This window comes from Ranitomeya variabilis, chromosome 1 (assembly GCF_051348905.1).
Source record: "Ranitomeya variabilis isolate aRanVar5 chromosome 1, aRanVar5.hap1, whole genome shotgun sequence".
Lineage (NCBI taxonomy): Eukaryota > Metazoa > Chordata > Amphibia > Anura > Dendrobatidae > Ranitomeya > Ranitomeya variabilis.
The window spans coordinates 1,150,393,156-1,150,407,770 of record NC_135232.1 but is presented as its reverse complement, the minus strand read 5'-3'; the positions used below and the strand labels follow the sequence as shown (position 1 = coordinate 1,150,407,770).

The following is a 14,615-nucleotide window of genomic DNA, read 5'->3' as shown; positions in this document are numbered from 1 at the left end:
CGAAAATAATAAACATTATTTTTGTGGGCTTGAGTAATAAATAGAGAGCAGGCTTGTATCTTCCCTTTTTTTAATAAATTATAATTTGCCTTTAACTTATATAGAACTTGGGGAAAAGGGACAAGTATGCTAATTATTAACGGTGAGAACAAAGTTGTAGGTAAATAATATCTATTAATTATTTTGGAAACAGATCCTAAAAATTGTAGGTTGCAGATTTATGAGAAACTGACTCTTCTAGATTTAGCCGCTGCAAAAGCATTAATAGCTTCCGAATAATTCAGCTTTTCTGCCAGTTCATTTTCTAATTCCAGGTCACATTTACTAATCTCTTCTAAAAGGAGATTGGCGAGACTTTCCCCAGATGTATCAGTAGCAGGACGATAGCCAATAAAATGTTCCTTTATTGCTACGTGATCATCATCTATATCAACAAATCTTAAGGTGTATGACAACTGTTCAGTGTGACCTGCATCTTGTGTGCAGTCCAACATTATTGAAAAATACTTAGATCTTTTGGCTTTTTCTAGAATACATTTCTTCACCTGAGAGGCCATCAAGCAGATAATTTCATTTTGAATTAAATTTCCACAGTAATGTGTATGGATTTCCTGGGAAGTAATTCGTTTTAAATGATCTCTCATTACTGGTTCAAATTTTCCAAGAAGCTCTATAAGCCCAAGGAAATGTCCATTATTTGGTGTAAACAATGTATTTGACGATCCTCGAAAAGCTAAATTATTGGTTGCCAGGTATACAGTTACTGCCATAACTCTTTCCAACACTTCTCGCCTGGGTGAGGATGCCACCAGACTGCCAAAGATGAGGTAAGTCAGCTGGGCCCCCTCCCGGGTTTCATGCTGTGGGGCATGCCAAATCAGCATGCCCCAAGGGTGGTTGGGGGGGGGGCAGGTGTGGGGGTCCCCATCCAAAAAAAAAGGCTAGCCCAACCCATCCCATCCCTCAGACCCCCTCACCTGTTCAGTGTGTCAGTGCCCTCTGCCCTCTGAGTCTGAGCGCGCTCAGACTGCTAAATGGGGCTGCTGGGAAGGGAAGGACTAATCCATAGGCAGGGGGTGGGCATTTTTGCTATACTGCTACCACTGTCAGACTAGACTGCAGCCTGTCCTGTCCAGCATTGAAATTGGCAACAGCCAGGCAGCCTAGTCTGACAGTGATAGTGTGTGTGCTTAGCTCTTTGATCACTGTCTCAGGGAGCGCCCGTGCTCAGCCGAGAGCGCGGCGCCCCTGCTATCAGTGTGGGAGTGGCCGAGCTGCCTCATCCTGGCTGTTCATTCTCGCTGTTCATCCAGCGCGGAGCGGAGGTGAGTCATACCTCCCAACTTTTGAAGATGGGAAAGAGGGACAAAGTTTGCGGCGCGCTTTGCGCGCCGCGGCAAATTTTAGGCCACGCCTCTGACCACACCCATTCATAATTAGTCACACCCATATCCACATCCCAACCACACCCATTTAGCACTGCCGATCACACTGTTTCATATACAATAATTATAAACAAAAAAATATGGCCACACAGTGCCCCATACTGTATAATGGCCACACATGATGCTCCATACTGTATAATGAACACACATGACGCTCCATACTGTATAATGGCCACACATGATGCTCCATACTGTATAATGAACACACATGATGCTCCATACTGTATGACCGCACATGATGCTCCATACTGTATAATGACCGCACATGATGCTCCATACTGTATAATGACCCCACATGATGCTCCATACTGTATAATGGCCGCACATGATGCTCCATACTGTATAATGAACACACATGATGCTCCATACTGTATGACCGCAAATGATGCTCCATACTGTATAATGACCGCACATGATGCTCCAGACTGTATAATGACCGCACATGATGCTCCATACTGTATAATGACCCCACATGATGCTCCATACTGTATAATGACCGCACATGATGCTCCATACTGTATAATGACCGCACATGATGCTCCATACTGTATGACCGCAAATGATGCTCCATACTGTATAATGACCGCACATGATGCTCCAGACTGTATAATGACCGCACATGATGCTCCAGACTGTATAATGACCGCACATGATGCTCCAGACTGTATAATGACCGCACATGATGCTCCAGACTGTATAATGACCGCACATGATGCTCCAGACTGTATAATGACCGCACATGATGCTCCAGACTGTATAATGACCGCACATGATGCTCCATACTGTATAATGGCCGCACATGATGCTCCATACTGTATAATGGCCACACATGATGCTCCATACTGTATAATGACCGCACATGATGCTCCATACTGTATAATGACCGCACATGATGCTCCATACTGTACAATGACCGCACATGATGCTCCATATTGTATAATGACCGCACATGATGCTCCATACTGTATAATGACCGCACATGATGCTCCATACTGTATAATGGCCACACATAATGCTCCATACTGTATAATGACCGCACATGATGCTCCATACTGTATAATGACCGCACATGATGCTCCATATTGTATAATGACCACACATGATGCTCCATACTGTATAATGACATACAGGCACGCAGCTCACACACAGGCACGCAGCTCACACGCACGCAGCTCACAAACACATGCAGCTTTGACACAAATGCATCACACACGCAGCCATCACACACACACGCAGCCATCACACACACACACACGCAGCCATCACACACACACACACGCAGCCATCACACACACACACGCAGCCATCACACACACACACACACGCAGCCATCACACACACATGCAGCCATCACACACACACGCAGACATCACACACGCAGCCATCACACACACACACACACGCAGCCATCACACACACACGCAGCCATCACACACACGCAGCCATCACACACACACAGCCATCACACACACACAGCCATCACACACACACAGCCATCACACACACACAGCCATCACACACACGCAGCCATCACACACACGCAGCCATCACACACACACAGCCATCACACACACACGCAGCCATCACACACACGCAGCCATCACACACACGCAGCCATCACACACACGCAGCCATCACACACACGCAGCCATCACACACACACACGCAGCCATCACACACACACGCAGCCATCACACACACAGCCATCACACACACACACGCAGCCATCACACACACACACACACGCGCAGCCATCACACATGCAGCCATCACACACACACGCAGCCATCACACACACACACGCAGCCATCACACACACACACGCAGCCATCACACACACACGCAGCCATCACACACACACACGCAGCCATCACACACACACACACGCAGCCATCACACACACACACACGCAGCCATCACACACACACAGCCATCACACACACACACGCAGCCATCACACACACGCAGCCATCACACACACACACACGCAGCCATCACACACACACAGCCATCACACACACACACCCAGCCATCACACACACACACACGCAGCCATCACACACATCACACACACACAATCTCCTCTGTGATGCAGGGGCGGCTGATGTCCATGTGCAGCTCTCTGCTGAAGTCTTCAGTCTCCTGCTCACAGCTCTGCACTATCCCGGCACCTCCCCCGTCTCTCCTTCTCTGCCGGGATAGCAGCTAAGAGCAGAAGCCGGAGCTCCGTGCACACACAGCCAGAGGTAGTGAATCGCTGACCTTTCTTCTTGATTGCTGCAGGCTCTCTCCTTCAGCGTGGCAGCGCCGCACAGGGGGCGGGAGGGGGGGGGGGTGTTGCGCGGGCGGTCAGGAGGCAGCTTTTATATAAAAAAAAAAAAAAACAGGCTCTCTCTACGTCCCGGAAGTGGGCGGGGCTTCACCGGCGGCCGCAAATTCGGGATTTTAAATGCCCGAAGCGGGACAGCGGGACCCCGGTGCCAAAGCGGGACTGTCCCGCTGAAATCGGGACGGTTGGGAGGTATGGGTGAGTGGCGGCGCCGAGGTGGCCGCAACCATTATGTGCGGTGCGGGGGGGGGGGCGCGGCGACGCGAGGCGATGATCTGACCGCTCAGCTGTCAGATTTGCAGCTGAGTTCGGGCAGGGCGCGCCCGCGCTCAGCACTGAGCGCGGCATCCGCGCCCCTGACAGCCCTTAAACAGCAGCAGCAGCGGGCAGGGGACCACCGGGGCCCGAGGCCTCTCCTGCGCCCCCCGGCCCCACGGCGCCCCGTGTGGCCGCCCTGCCCGCCCTGTTGAAGAAACGGCCCTGGCATGTATGAGGAAACAGTACTGGGGAATGGAGGCATGTATGAGGAAACAGTACTGGGGAATGGAGGCATGTATGAGGAAACAGTACTGGGGAATGGAGGCATGTATGAGGAAACAGTATGGGGGATGGGTGCAGATAGTATGGGGAGTGAACGGGGGAATGCATGTGGACACAGTATGAGTAGCGATGTGAAAAATGTATGTGGACAGAGTACGGGAGTGAGGGTGATGGGATGTGTGCAGACACAGTATGGGGAGTCAGGTGAGCAGGCAGTATAGAAAGTGAGGGGGAAATATATGAGGAGACAGTATGGTGAACAGGGGGGATGTGAGAGGAGACAGTATGAGGAGGGAGGGGAATAGTGTGAGGAGACAGAATGGGGGGAGAAAAGTGAGTGGGCACAGAATAGAAACTGAGTAGTGGGGGCGTAGCATGGAGGGACAGTGTAAGGGCACAGCCAGGAGGGGACAGTATACCAAGGAGGGGGAGTGTGATGAGAGAGTACAGTATAAATACTGGGCCCTATAGGGAGGACACAGTGTGAGAGGACAGTGTGAAGAGGGGGTCGGTATGGAAAGGGGAGGTCAGTGTGAAGAGCATGTACCATAAGAGGGACAGTGTGGGGGTCATATTTTGTGCAGACAATATAGTGAGGGGCAATTTTTTATTCAGGAGCATTATAATGACACTTGTATCTTTAAGGGCATCATGTGGAGACTTTCTGCAAAAGAGCGAAGAAGATGGAAGTCTGCAGAGACGGCTGTGGATGAGAAAACTCATCGTGGGGTCTGGAACAGATGAAGAAAAGGAGAATGATCCCTGAGCTGATGTCATCTATCAGGTACCTGGATGTAAATGTTATTTGTGATACTAACTCTCATGTTTCTATTTATGTTCGGAGCATTAAAGGGGATGTCCAGGTTTGTGATGAGTCTGCAGTCATTCTTTGTGACTTCTCAGTGCGCCCTGCTCGCTGTCAGGATTCTCTCGTGCTGGCGATTTACATACATGCGGTCACGTGCTGACTAGACGTGTGTGGCCTCACTCAATGATAATGAACTGAGCGCGGCCGGGCACGTCTAGTCGGAATGTGGTCAGAAGTATACAAATCACATGCTTCCGGGGCATACAATGCTTCAAACCGATTATTTCACATCTCTGCTACAGATGTTGTTATTATTATTATTATTACAATTCCTAATATGTTTATTTTTAATTTATTTAATTTTAGTGGACGAAGACAAATGCTTCGATTCTTTTAGTTTTCACTATTGAGGCCGCTTGATACGAGTGAACTCTGCCTAGTTGGCAAGCTACCGCTGCTATGGTAACAAGTCCACCAATGGCAGCTTCCCTTACATATCCTGCAAGCTACAGGGGAGCCAGTCACAGCTCACTTCACAAGCCCCACCTCCAAGTACTGGCAGCGCCCGCGCTTTATTTCGCTACATTTGCCCTTCTCCATGATGGCGGAATGTGATTCTCTCAGCCGCGTCTTTCTACGTAACGTCTCTATGGTTTTTAGCGTCACGTATACCGGAAGTGTCCTGACCGCTCCTCTCTATGGTTCCTGGGGGAGTCAGCCGCGTCCAGCTCTATTACTGGAGGGAAAGTGAAGGGAGCGAAGCCTGGATGGGGAGCGGCCGGTGAGGGGCTGCAGGGCGGAGGGGCAGCGACAGGCGGCGCCGGGGAGTGGGGCGCATCATACAGCGTGTGGGGGGCAGTCAGACTGTGTTGCAGCACATTGGGGGGCTGTGATACTTTGTTGCATTGGTAGGTAAGCAGAGACTAGAGGCAGAGGACAGGGGTCGTCAGACAGTGGTGGGAAGAGATCAGGGGTCGCCCGGTGATCAGGGGTCCGCTCAAAGATCAGGGACCACTCAGATCAGGGGTCGCCCGGTGATCAGGGGTCCACTGAGAGATCAGGGGTCCGCTGAGAGATCAGGGGTCCGCTCGGAGATTCAGGGGTCGCCCGGTGATCAGGGGTCCGCTCAGATCAGGGATCCGTTCAAGGATCAGGGTTCGCTCGGGGATCAGGGGTCGCCCGGTGATCAGGAGGCAGAGGGGGAGCAGTGAGGATCCCCATACAGCCAGTTTGCAGCCCCCCGTGGTGCAGGAGCGGCGCCATGTGGTTCATCTACGTGCTCAGCTGGCTGTCGCTGCTCATCCAGGTGGCCTTTGTCACTCTGGCCATAGGTGAGTTCCTTGTTATCTTGTGTCCCGTGTACAGAGCGCTATCAGCTCCGTGTCCTGCACTGACTGCTGCAATGTGTCGGTGCAGCCTTCACTTCCTGATGAGGCCGCTGTGGTGACGTTTGTTTCCCGGCTGCTTCTTCCCACCAGATGTGGATAGTTCTCCTCCTCTTTGTGAGCCGAGTTTTCTTGCACTTGATTCATTCACTGTGATGATCGTGATCGGGGCGAGATGACGACCTCACCATCCCATGGGTCGTTCCTCGTTATTCACTGATGGTCACCCCGGCGCTGACATGGGGCTGCTCTGTTCCATCAACAGATCAATTATGGAAATAGTCAGAAATGTGCGGCCCTGACCACCGTCCGTACTCATTGCTGAGCTCCATACAGTGCTCAGTGCCAGGTATCAGATGGAGGGGCGTAGAGCTGCCTGCACGGGGCGGAGGAACCGGTGTGATGGAGAAAGTTTTGCATTAATCCAGGATGTTCTGCCCCGGGCCCCTCGGTCTGCGATGTTCTGCCCCGGGCCCCTCGGTCTGCGATGTTCTGCCCCGGGCCCCTCGGTCTGCGATGTTCTGCCCCGGGCCCCTCGGTCTGCGATGTTCTGCCCCGGGCCCCTCGGTCTGCGATGTTCTGCCCCGGGCCCCTCGGTCTGCGATGTTCTGCCCCGGGCCCCTCGGTCTGCGATGTTCTGCCCCGGGCCCCTCGGTCTGCGATGTTCTGCCCCGGGCCCCTCGGTCTGCGATGTTCTGCCCCGGGCCCCTCGGTCTGCGATGTTCTGCCCCGGGCCCCTCGGTCTGCGATGTTCTGCCCCGGGCCCCTCGGTCTGCGATGTTCTGCCCCGGGCCCCTCGGTCTGCGATGTTCTGCCCCGGGCCCCTCGGTCTGCGGTGTTCTGCCCCGGGCCCCTCGGTCTGCGGTGTTCTGCCCCGGGCCCCTCGGTCTGCGGTGTTCTGCCCCGGGCCCTTCGGTCTGCGGTGTTCTGCCCCGGGCCCCTCGGTCTGCGGTGTTCTGCCCCGGGCCCCTCGGTCTGCGGTGTTCTGCCCCGGGCCCCTCGGTCTGCGGTGTTCTGCCCCGGGCCCCTCGGTCTGCGGTGTTCTGCCCCGGGCCCCTCGGTCTGCGGTGTTCTGCCCCGGGCCCCTCGGTCTGCGGTGTTCTGCCCCGGGCCCCTCGGTCTGCGGTGTTCTGCCCCGGGCCCCTCGGTCTGCGGTGTTCTGCCCCGGGCCCCTCGGTCTGCGGTGTTCTGCCCCGGGCCCCTCGGTCTGCGGTGTTCTGCCCCGGGCCCCTCGGCGCGAGCTTGTAGAGAGTTTCGGTTTGAGAACCGCTCGCCCCTTTTCCATCCAACAACTGGAACTGAGACCCAACCTCAGCGTGTGGATAACTGGAGGCCGACTGTTATTGGACCGTCCCCCAACTCTTCACTGGAAACCAGCGCTTATTAAAAAAAAAAAAACAGTTCTCACACCGTTCTATCAGTAGATGCCAAAACTGTGGGCAAATCACTACACAGAAAGATGCCAATGCCACCCGTCTCCTGGAGTGTAATGAACGCCAGTGTCTACCATATAGAATTCCTGGTTGCAGAAGTGTTCACCCCCATAGTCATAATTTAGGAGCAGTGACTCCCCATCATGTTGCATTTACTTTCTGTTCCTCCTCATTATTTCTGGCTTCTGTGTTGCAGCCGCCGGCCTCTACTACCTGGCGGAGCTGATCGAGGAATACACGGTGGCCACCAGCAGGATCATCAAGTACATGATCTGGGTGAGTTCATCATCCCACCACGGTCGCCTTCACCTGTGATGTCCGCCCTACCGGGAGGTTTATGCCTTTGTCAGTACTCCAGAGCTGCATTCATAATTCTGCCGGTCTCAGGGCTGAGATCTCCCCATTAGTGTCTATATACTCATCTGATGTAACTGGCTCCGGACATGTAATGATCTGCAGGGCGTCAATATGGCGGTCAGTGTCTGACCTGATCTCTCGTCTCACAGTTCTCCACAGCGGTGCTCGTCGGCCTCTACTTATTTGAGAAGTTCCCCCTCGTCATGATCGGCGTCGGCCTCTTCACCAACGTCGTGTACTTCGGGCTTCTGCAAACCTTCCCTTTTATTATGCTGACGTCTCCTAACTTCATCCTCTCATGCGGTGAGTGTCCTCGTCCAGAGCCGCGGTGTCCTCTGATGGTGGTGGGGGTTATATGCGTCTGGCTCTCGGTTGGGTTGGGGGGTTGTATGCGTCTGGCTCCTGGTGGGGGAGGGGATTGTGTACCTCTGGCTTCCGGTGCGGGGAGGGGATTGTGTACGTCTGGCTCCCGGTGCGGGGAGAGGATTGTGTACTTCTGGCTCCTGGTGCGGGGAGAGGATTGTGTACGTCTGGCTTCTGGTGCGGGAGAGGATTGTGTATGTCTGGCTTCTGGTGCGGGGAGGGGATTGTGTACGTCTGGATCCTGGTGCGGGGAGAGGATTGTGTACATCTGGCTCCCGGTGCGGGGAGAGGATTGTGTACTTCTGGCTCCTGGTGCGGGGAGGGGATTGTGTACCTCTGGCTTCCGGTGCGGGGAGGGGATTGTGTACCTCTGGCTCCCGGTGCGAGGAGGGGATTGTGTACTTCTGGCTCCTGGTGCGAGGAGGGGATTGTGTACTTCTGGCTTCTGGTGCGGGAGAGGATTGTGTACTTCTGGCTCCTGGTGCGGGGAGGGGATTGTGTACGTCTGGATCCTGGTGCGGGAGAGGATTGTGTATGTCTGGCTTCTGGTGCGGGAGAGGATTGTGTACCTCTGGCTTCCGGTGCGGGGAGGGGATTGTGTACGTCTGGATCCTGGTGTGGGGAGGGGATTGTGTACGTCTGGATCCTGGTTTTTGGAGAGGATTGTGTACATCTGGCTCCCGGTGCGGGGAGAGGATTGTGTACCTCTGGCTTCCGGTGCGGGGAGGGGATTGTGTACATCTGGCTCCCGGTGCGAGGAGGGGATTGTGTACTTCTGGCTCCTGGTGCGGGGAGGGGATTGTGTACGTCTGGCTTCTGGTGCGGGAGAGGATTGTGTACCTCTGGCTTCCGGTGCGGGGAGGGGATTGTGTACGTCTGGATCCTGGTGCGGGAGAGGATTGTGTACGTCTGGCTTCTGGTGCGGGAGAGGATTGTGTACCTCTGGCTTCCGGTGCGGGGAGGGGATTGTGTACGTCTGGATCCTGGTGCGGGGAGAGGATTGTGTACATCTGGATCCTGGTGCGGGAGAGGATTGTGTACGTCTGGCTTCCGGTGCGGGGAGAGGATTGTGTACCTCTGGCTTCCGGTGCGGGGAGAGGATTGTGTACCTCTGGCTTCCGGTGCGGGGAGGGGATTGTGTACGTCTGGCTTCCGGTGCGGGGAGGGGATTGTGTACGTCTGGCTTCCGGTGCGGGGAGGGGATTGTGTACGTCTGGCTCCCGATGCGGGGAGAGGATTGTGTACGTCTGGCTCCCGGTGCGGGGAGAGGATTGTGTACGTCTGGCTTCTGGTGCGGGAGAGGATTGTGTACCTCTGGCTTCCGGTGCGGGGAGGGGATTGTGTTCGTCTGGCTCCCGGTGCGGGGAGAGGATTGTGTACGTCTGGCTCCCGGTGCGGGGAGAGGATTGTGTACGTCTGGCTCCCGGTGCGGGGAGGGGATTGTGTACATCTGGCTCCCGGTGTGGGGAGGGGATTGTGTACGTCTGGCTCCCGGTGCGGGGAGGGGATTGTGTACATCTGGCTCCCGCTGCGGGGAGGTCATGCACATCTGAATCCCGGGGATGAGCGCTGTCTTCAGCCTTCATTTTCCCTCTCTTCTCTCCCGGCAGCTCTGGTGGTGCTCAATCATTATTTGGCTTTCCAGCATTTTGCAGAAGAGTATTATCCGTTCTCAGAGGTAAGACATTGCACCGACCTACACTGTAAGGGTGACTGTATATACAGCTCTGGCAAAAATTAGACCACTGCAAAATGTTCAGTTTGTCTGATTTTTTTTTTCTATTTATAGGTATATTTTTGAGTTCAATGTAAATTGTTCTTTTATTCTATAAACTACTGACAACAAGTCTCCGAAGTTCCAAGCAATACATTTTGTATTTTTTTTTCTGAAAAGGAGAAGTGATGAAGATTAAAAAAAAAACAAAAAAACAGTGCTTTCAGACCTTAAATAATGCAAAGAAAACAAGTTCATAATAATTTAGTAACAACAACACTAATGTTTTAACTCAGGAAAAGTTCAGAAATCAATATTTTGTGGAATAACCATGATTTTTACTCACAGCTTTCATGCGTCTTGGCAGCTTTCCACCTTTCTTTCACACTGCTCCTGTGTGACCTTATCCCACTCCTGGTACAATAATGTAAGCCGTTCTTCTTTGTTTGATGGCCTGTGACTATCCATCATCCTCTTGATTACATTCCAGAGGTTTTCACTGGGGTTCAGGCCTGGAGATTGGGCGGCCATGACAGGGATTTGATGTGGTGGTCTCTTAATTTTCGCCAGAGCTGTATATATGTTTGATGTCACTGAACAGAAGATTGTGAAGGGGGCTGCATGTGTCAAGCAGATAATTCCAGTTACTGGGAAGCTAATTCACAGTATCCCCATGTAAAGCCGTGCCGCCATGTTCGGCACTTTCTTCTTTAACGCCAATGCTGCTTATTATACCTGCTAAAAATAAATAAATGATTTTCCTACGGTGTTCCTGTAACCGAGGAGGACAACATCTCCTACCTCACTAACAGCTGTAACCGAGGAGGACAACATCTCCTACGTCACCAACAGACAGCTGTAACTGAGGAGGACGACGACCTCACCGCCAGCTGTAAGTGAGGAAGGCGGCCTCTCCTACGTCACCGCCAGCTGTAACTGAGGAGCATGACATCTCCTATGTCACCGCCAGCTGTAATCGGAGATGATGACCATCCCTACATCACCGCCAGCTGTATCCGGGGGTGACAACCTCCCCTACATCACCACCAGCTGCAGACACTGCACTATGCTCTGCCCGGTTCTGGGATATGATCCTTTGCACATGTTCCCGTCTTGCTCATAATGGCGCCGGTGCAAGGTAAAGAGCAGATACATGAAAGTGTAAACATTCCCACATCCTGAGTTCAGGACCCTCTGATGACCCCGGACCCCAATATTCCTGTGCAGAGGAGAAGCCGCCTGCCGCGGATTCATCTCCTGCTCCGGACACACATGGCTCAGCTGCAGATTTACCGCTAATCTGTCAAGGACACTGATTGCAGTAATTGGTGTGAACTTTGGCCTACTGCTGATCATGGCTGTAATCTGTCCTCCCAGTATAACCCATTAGTGCTCACTAGTGGCTACAATCTTTTTCTCAGGCCATGCGTTGTCGTATTGATCGCCTTTCATTTCTCTGCAGGTTCTGGCTTATTTCACCTTCTGCCTCTGGCTCGTCCCTTTCGCTTTCTTCGTGTCCCTTTCCGCCGGTGAGAACGTGCTGCCATCCACCATCCCGCATGGAGGTAAGAGATTATGCCATGTTCCACCGCGCCCATGAAGGTCCAGTGTTGTGGCCCATTCATCAGGATCTGTGGGGGTCCCAGGGGCCGGGTCACTATGTCCTGTCATTACGAGGACATGTTCATGGTAAATAAAACACCCTTGAAGCTAGAAAGGGATTTTTGCCTTCATGGTATCCTTTTATTTTCAAGGGAGAAAGTAGCCCACATGCACCCGACTAATACAGGTTATGCCACCTTCACCTCTCCGCCTCCACTTTTTTATCTTGCCTTTGCGGCAGCTGCCTGTCACTGGTCTCTGAGTTGCGGTAGTTGAGCGCTTACCATACGGCTCCGCCGCCATCTTCCTCATCCTAACTCTTCTCTGTGTCCCGCAGATGACGTCGTGTCAAACTATTTCACAAAGGGCAAGAGAGGGAAGCGCTCAGGAATCCTCATCATCTTCTCCTTCATCAAGGAGGCCATCCTTCCCAGCCGGCAGAAGATGTACTGAGCTCGGCCATCGTTGGAAGCTTGTGCCGTCAGCCATGTTTAATCGCACCACGGAGCGTGCAGATGATGGGGGAGGGCAGCACAGACTGATGGAGGGGCTGCCTGGCGACTGCCTGAATTCGGTGTATGAACAATCACGGGGAAGGATATGATGGCAGTTTGTTATTTTTGTAATTAGTGCCAATAGATGCTCCTCTCCCCAACGTCGATGGTCTGACGTCACCGCTTGCCTCTGCCAACATCGAAGAAGTGTGACTTTAGTGTTTTCAGCATGGCGTCTGACCGGACTGGAAATGATTGTGAGCTTTCAGCACTCGCCCGGAGCTGATCCTGTGAAATAAAATCACTATTTCTTACTGGTGATGTCTGCTGAGCGCCACGTGCCCAAATGGGGCAGATCGGTAAGAATGCAACCGGCGGGCGGTGCAGGGCTGGCGATGTCGCCCCATGAGGTCATGCCCTGGGTTTGGATGAGAACGAGAGTCGGAATTTTTGGGGGGGTTCTGATTAGCAGATGACTGCCCCTGATTACTATCGGCATGTAGAGTGGCACGGTAGACCAGGTCCCGTCCGCGGGATCCCCTGAACTGGGTCCTTCTGCAGTGGGGAAACACCAAGGTTGGCTGCGGAGGCGAGTGCAAATTGTCCAGTTTTGCCCGAAGTTCTACTTTAATAATAGTTATAAACGCATAGATGGTGCTGAGGAACCCAACAGTTGGCGCTACATTAAAGGGAGAGTCAATCTAAAGTGTCATTTTTTTTTCTCCATTAAATATTTGGCGCAGTTTGGATTGTGCAGGTTCCCCTGAGTTAACTCACAAACTATCAGTGAGCTCTTCTGTATTTTATCTATTTCTGAGCTGATTTATGACCACATCAGCGCTGCTTTGTTGTGGTCTGTGCCTCAGATAAAAGTTACAAAATTTCCTCTCGGCAATCTGCAGGGAAACAAGAGCTTGTAAAAGCCGAAGGGTGCGCATTTCTAATAAAACATGACCATAAGATTGTCCTGAACGTGTCCGTATCATTGACGTAGTCCAGAAAGAATTATTTATATGCATATGTAGTTCTTTCAAAGACCAGTCCAGCAATACCTTTACATGACCGTTCTGCTCCTCTGTTACTGAGATATCAGCATTTTAATTGATTATGTAAATGAGGCTGAAGAGCTATGGTAGATCTGAAGCCTTTCCACTCCAGCTGTATTCTTCCTGTTTGACTGACATCCTCTACGATGTGTGACTTCAGGCAAAGGCGCTGTGGGTATGTGCACACGTCCGGATTTCTTGCAGAAATGTCCTGAAGAAAACCGGAAATTTTCTGCAAGAAATCCGCATTTTTTTTTTGCGTTTTTTTTCCGTTTTTTTCAGCGTTCTGCAAGCGAAATTAGCTTGCAGAATGCTAAAGTTTTCCAAGCGATCTGTAGCATCGCTTGGAAAACTGACTGACAGGTTGGTCACACTTGTCAAACATACTGTTTGACAAGTGTGACAATCTTTTTACTACAGATGCTGCTTTTGCAGCATCTATAGTAAAAGATAGAATGTTTAAAAATAATTAAAAAAAATGCTTATACTCACCCGCAGACAGCTGATCTCCTCACCGGCATCCGTTCCGTATAGATGGTGTGTGCGCGCAGGACCTTCCATGACGTCGCGGTCACGTGAGTGGTCACATGACCGCTCACGACCAATCACAAGACAGTGACGTCATCACAGGTCCTTCACCGCACACCAGCTACAGGAACCGAAGCGGCAGCATGTAGCGGAGAGGCGGGAAGACATCGAAGGTGAGTATATCACTATTTTTTATTTTAATTCTTATTTTTTGACCACTTATATGGTGCCCAGTCCGTGGAGGAGAGTCTCCTCTCCTCCACCCTGGGTACCAACCGCACATAATCTGCTTACTTCCCGCATGGTGTGCACAGCCCCGTGCGGGAAGTAAGCAGATCAATGGACTCCTAGGTGTGCGGAATCCCCTGCAATTCCACATATTTAATGAACATGTTGCTTTTTTTTCCGCGATGTGTAAGTAGTTTCGGCTGTGGAAACTTGCTGACTTTATAAGGGCTCTTGAGTCATCACATCATGGCAGTCTTTCATTTCTCTTCCTTTTTGGCGCTTTTTCTAGTAGCTGAACAGCCAGGCTTTTGCAGAATGAATGTAAATGCTCCATTACATAGAT

General features: G+C 52.1%; 1 protein-coding gene across 1 annotated transcript; it reads left to right on the top strand.

The window, feature by feature from the left end:
- Positions 1 to 5,801: 5,801 nt before the first annotated feature.
- On the top strand, positions 5,802 to 12,784 carry TEX261 (testis expressed 261). Its single transcript, XM_077280358.1, has 6 exons — positions 5,802 to 6,453; positions 8,137 to 8,216; positions 8,447 to 8,600; positions 10,271 to 10,338; positions 11,837 to 11,939; positions 12,314 to 12,784. Exons 1-6 carry the CDS (start codon positions 6,384 to 6,386, stop codon positions 12,427 to 12,429), a joined length of 591 nt encoding a protein of 196 aa, XP_077136473.1. The 5' UTR covers positions 5,802 to 6,383; the 3' UTR covers positions 12,430 to 12,784.
- The last annotated feature ends 1,831 nt before the right edge of the window (positions 12,785 to 14,615 follow it).

Coding starts and splice junctions, on each gene's coding strand:
- TEX261 (XM_077280358.1), top strand. CDS start 6,384: ATGTGGTTCATCTACGTGCTCAGCTGGCTGTCGCTGCTCATCCAGGTG. Junction 6,454..8,136: donor CTTTGTCACTCTGGCCATAG/GTGAGTTCCTTG, acceptor TCTGTGTTGCAG/CCGCCGGCCTCTACTACCTG. Junction 10,339..11,836: donor AGTATTATCCGTTCTCAGAG/GTAAGACATTGC, acceptor ATTTCTCTGCAG/GTTCTGGCTTATTTCACCTT.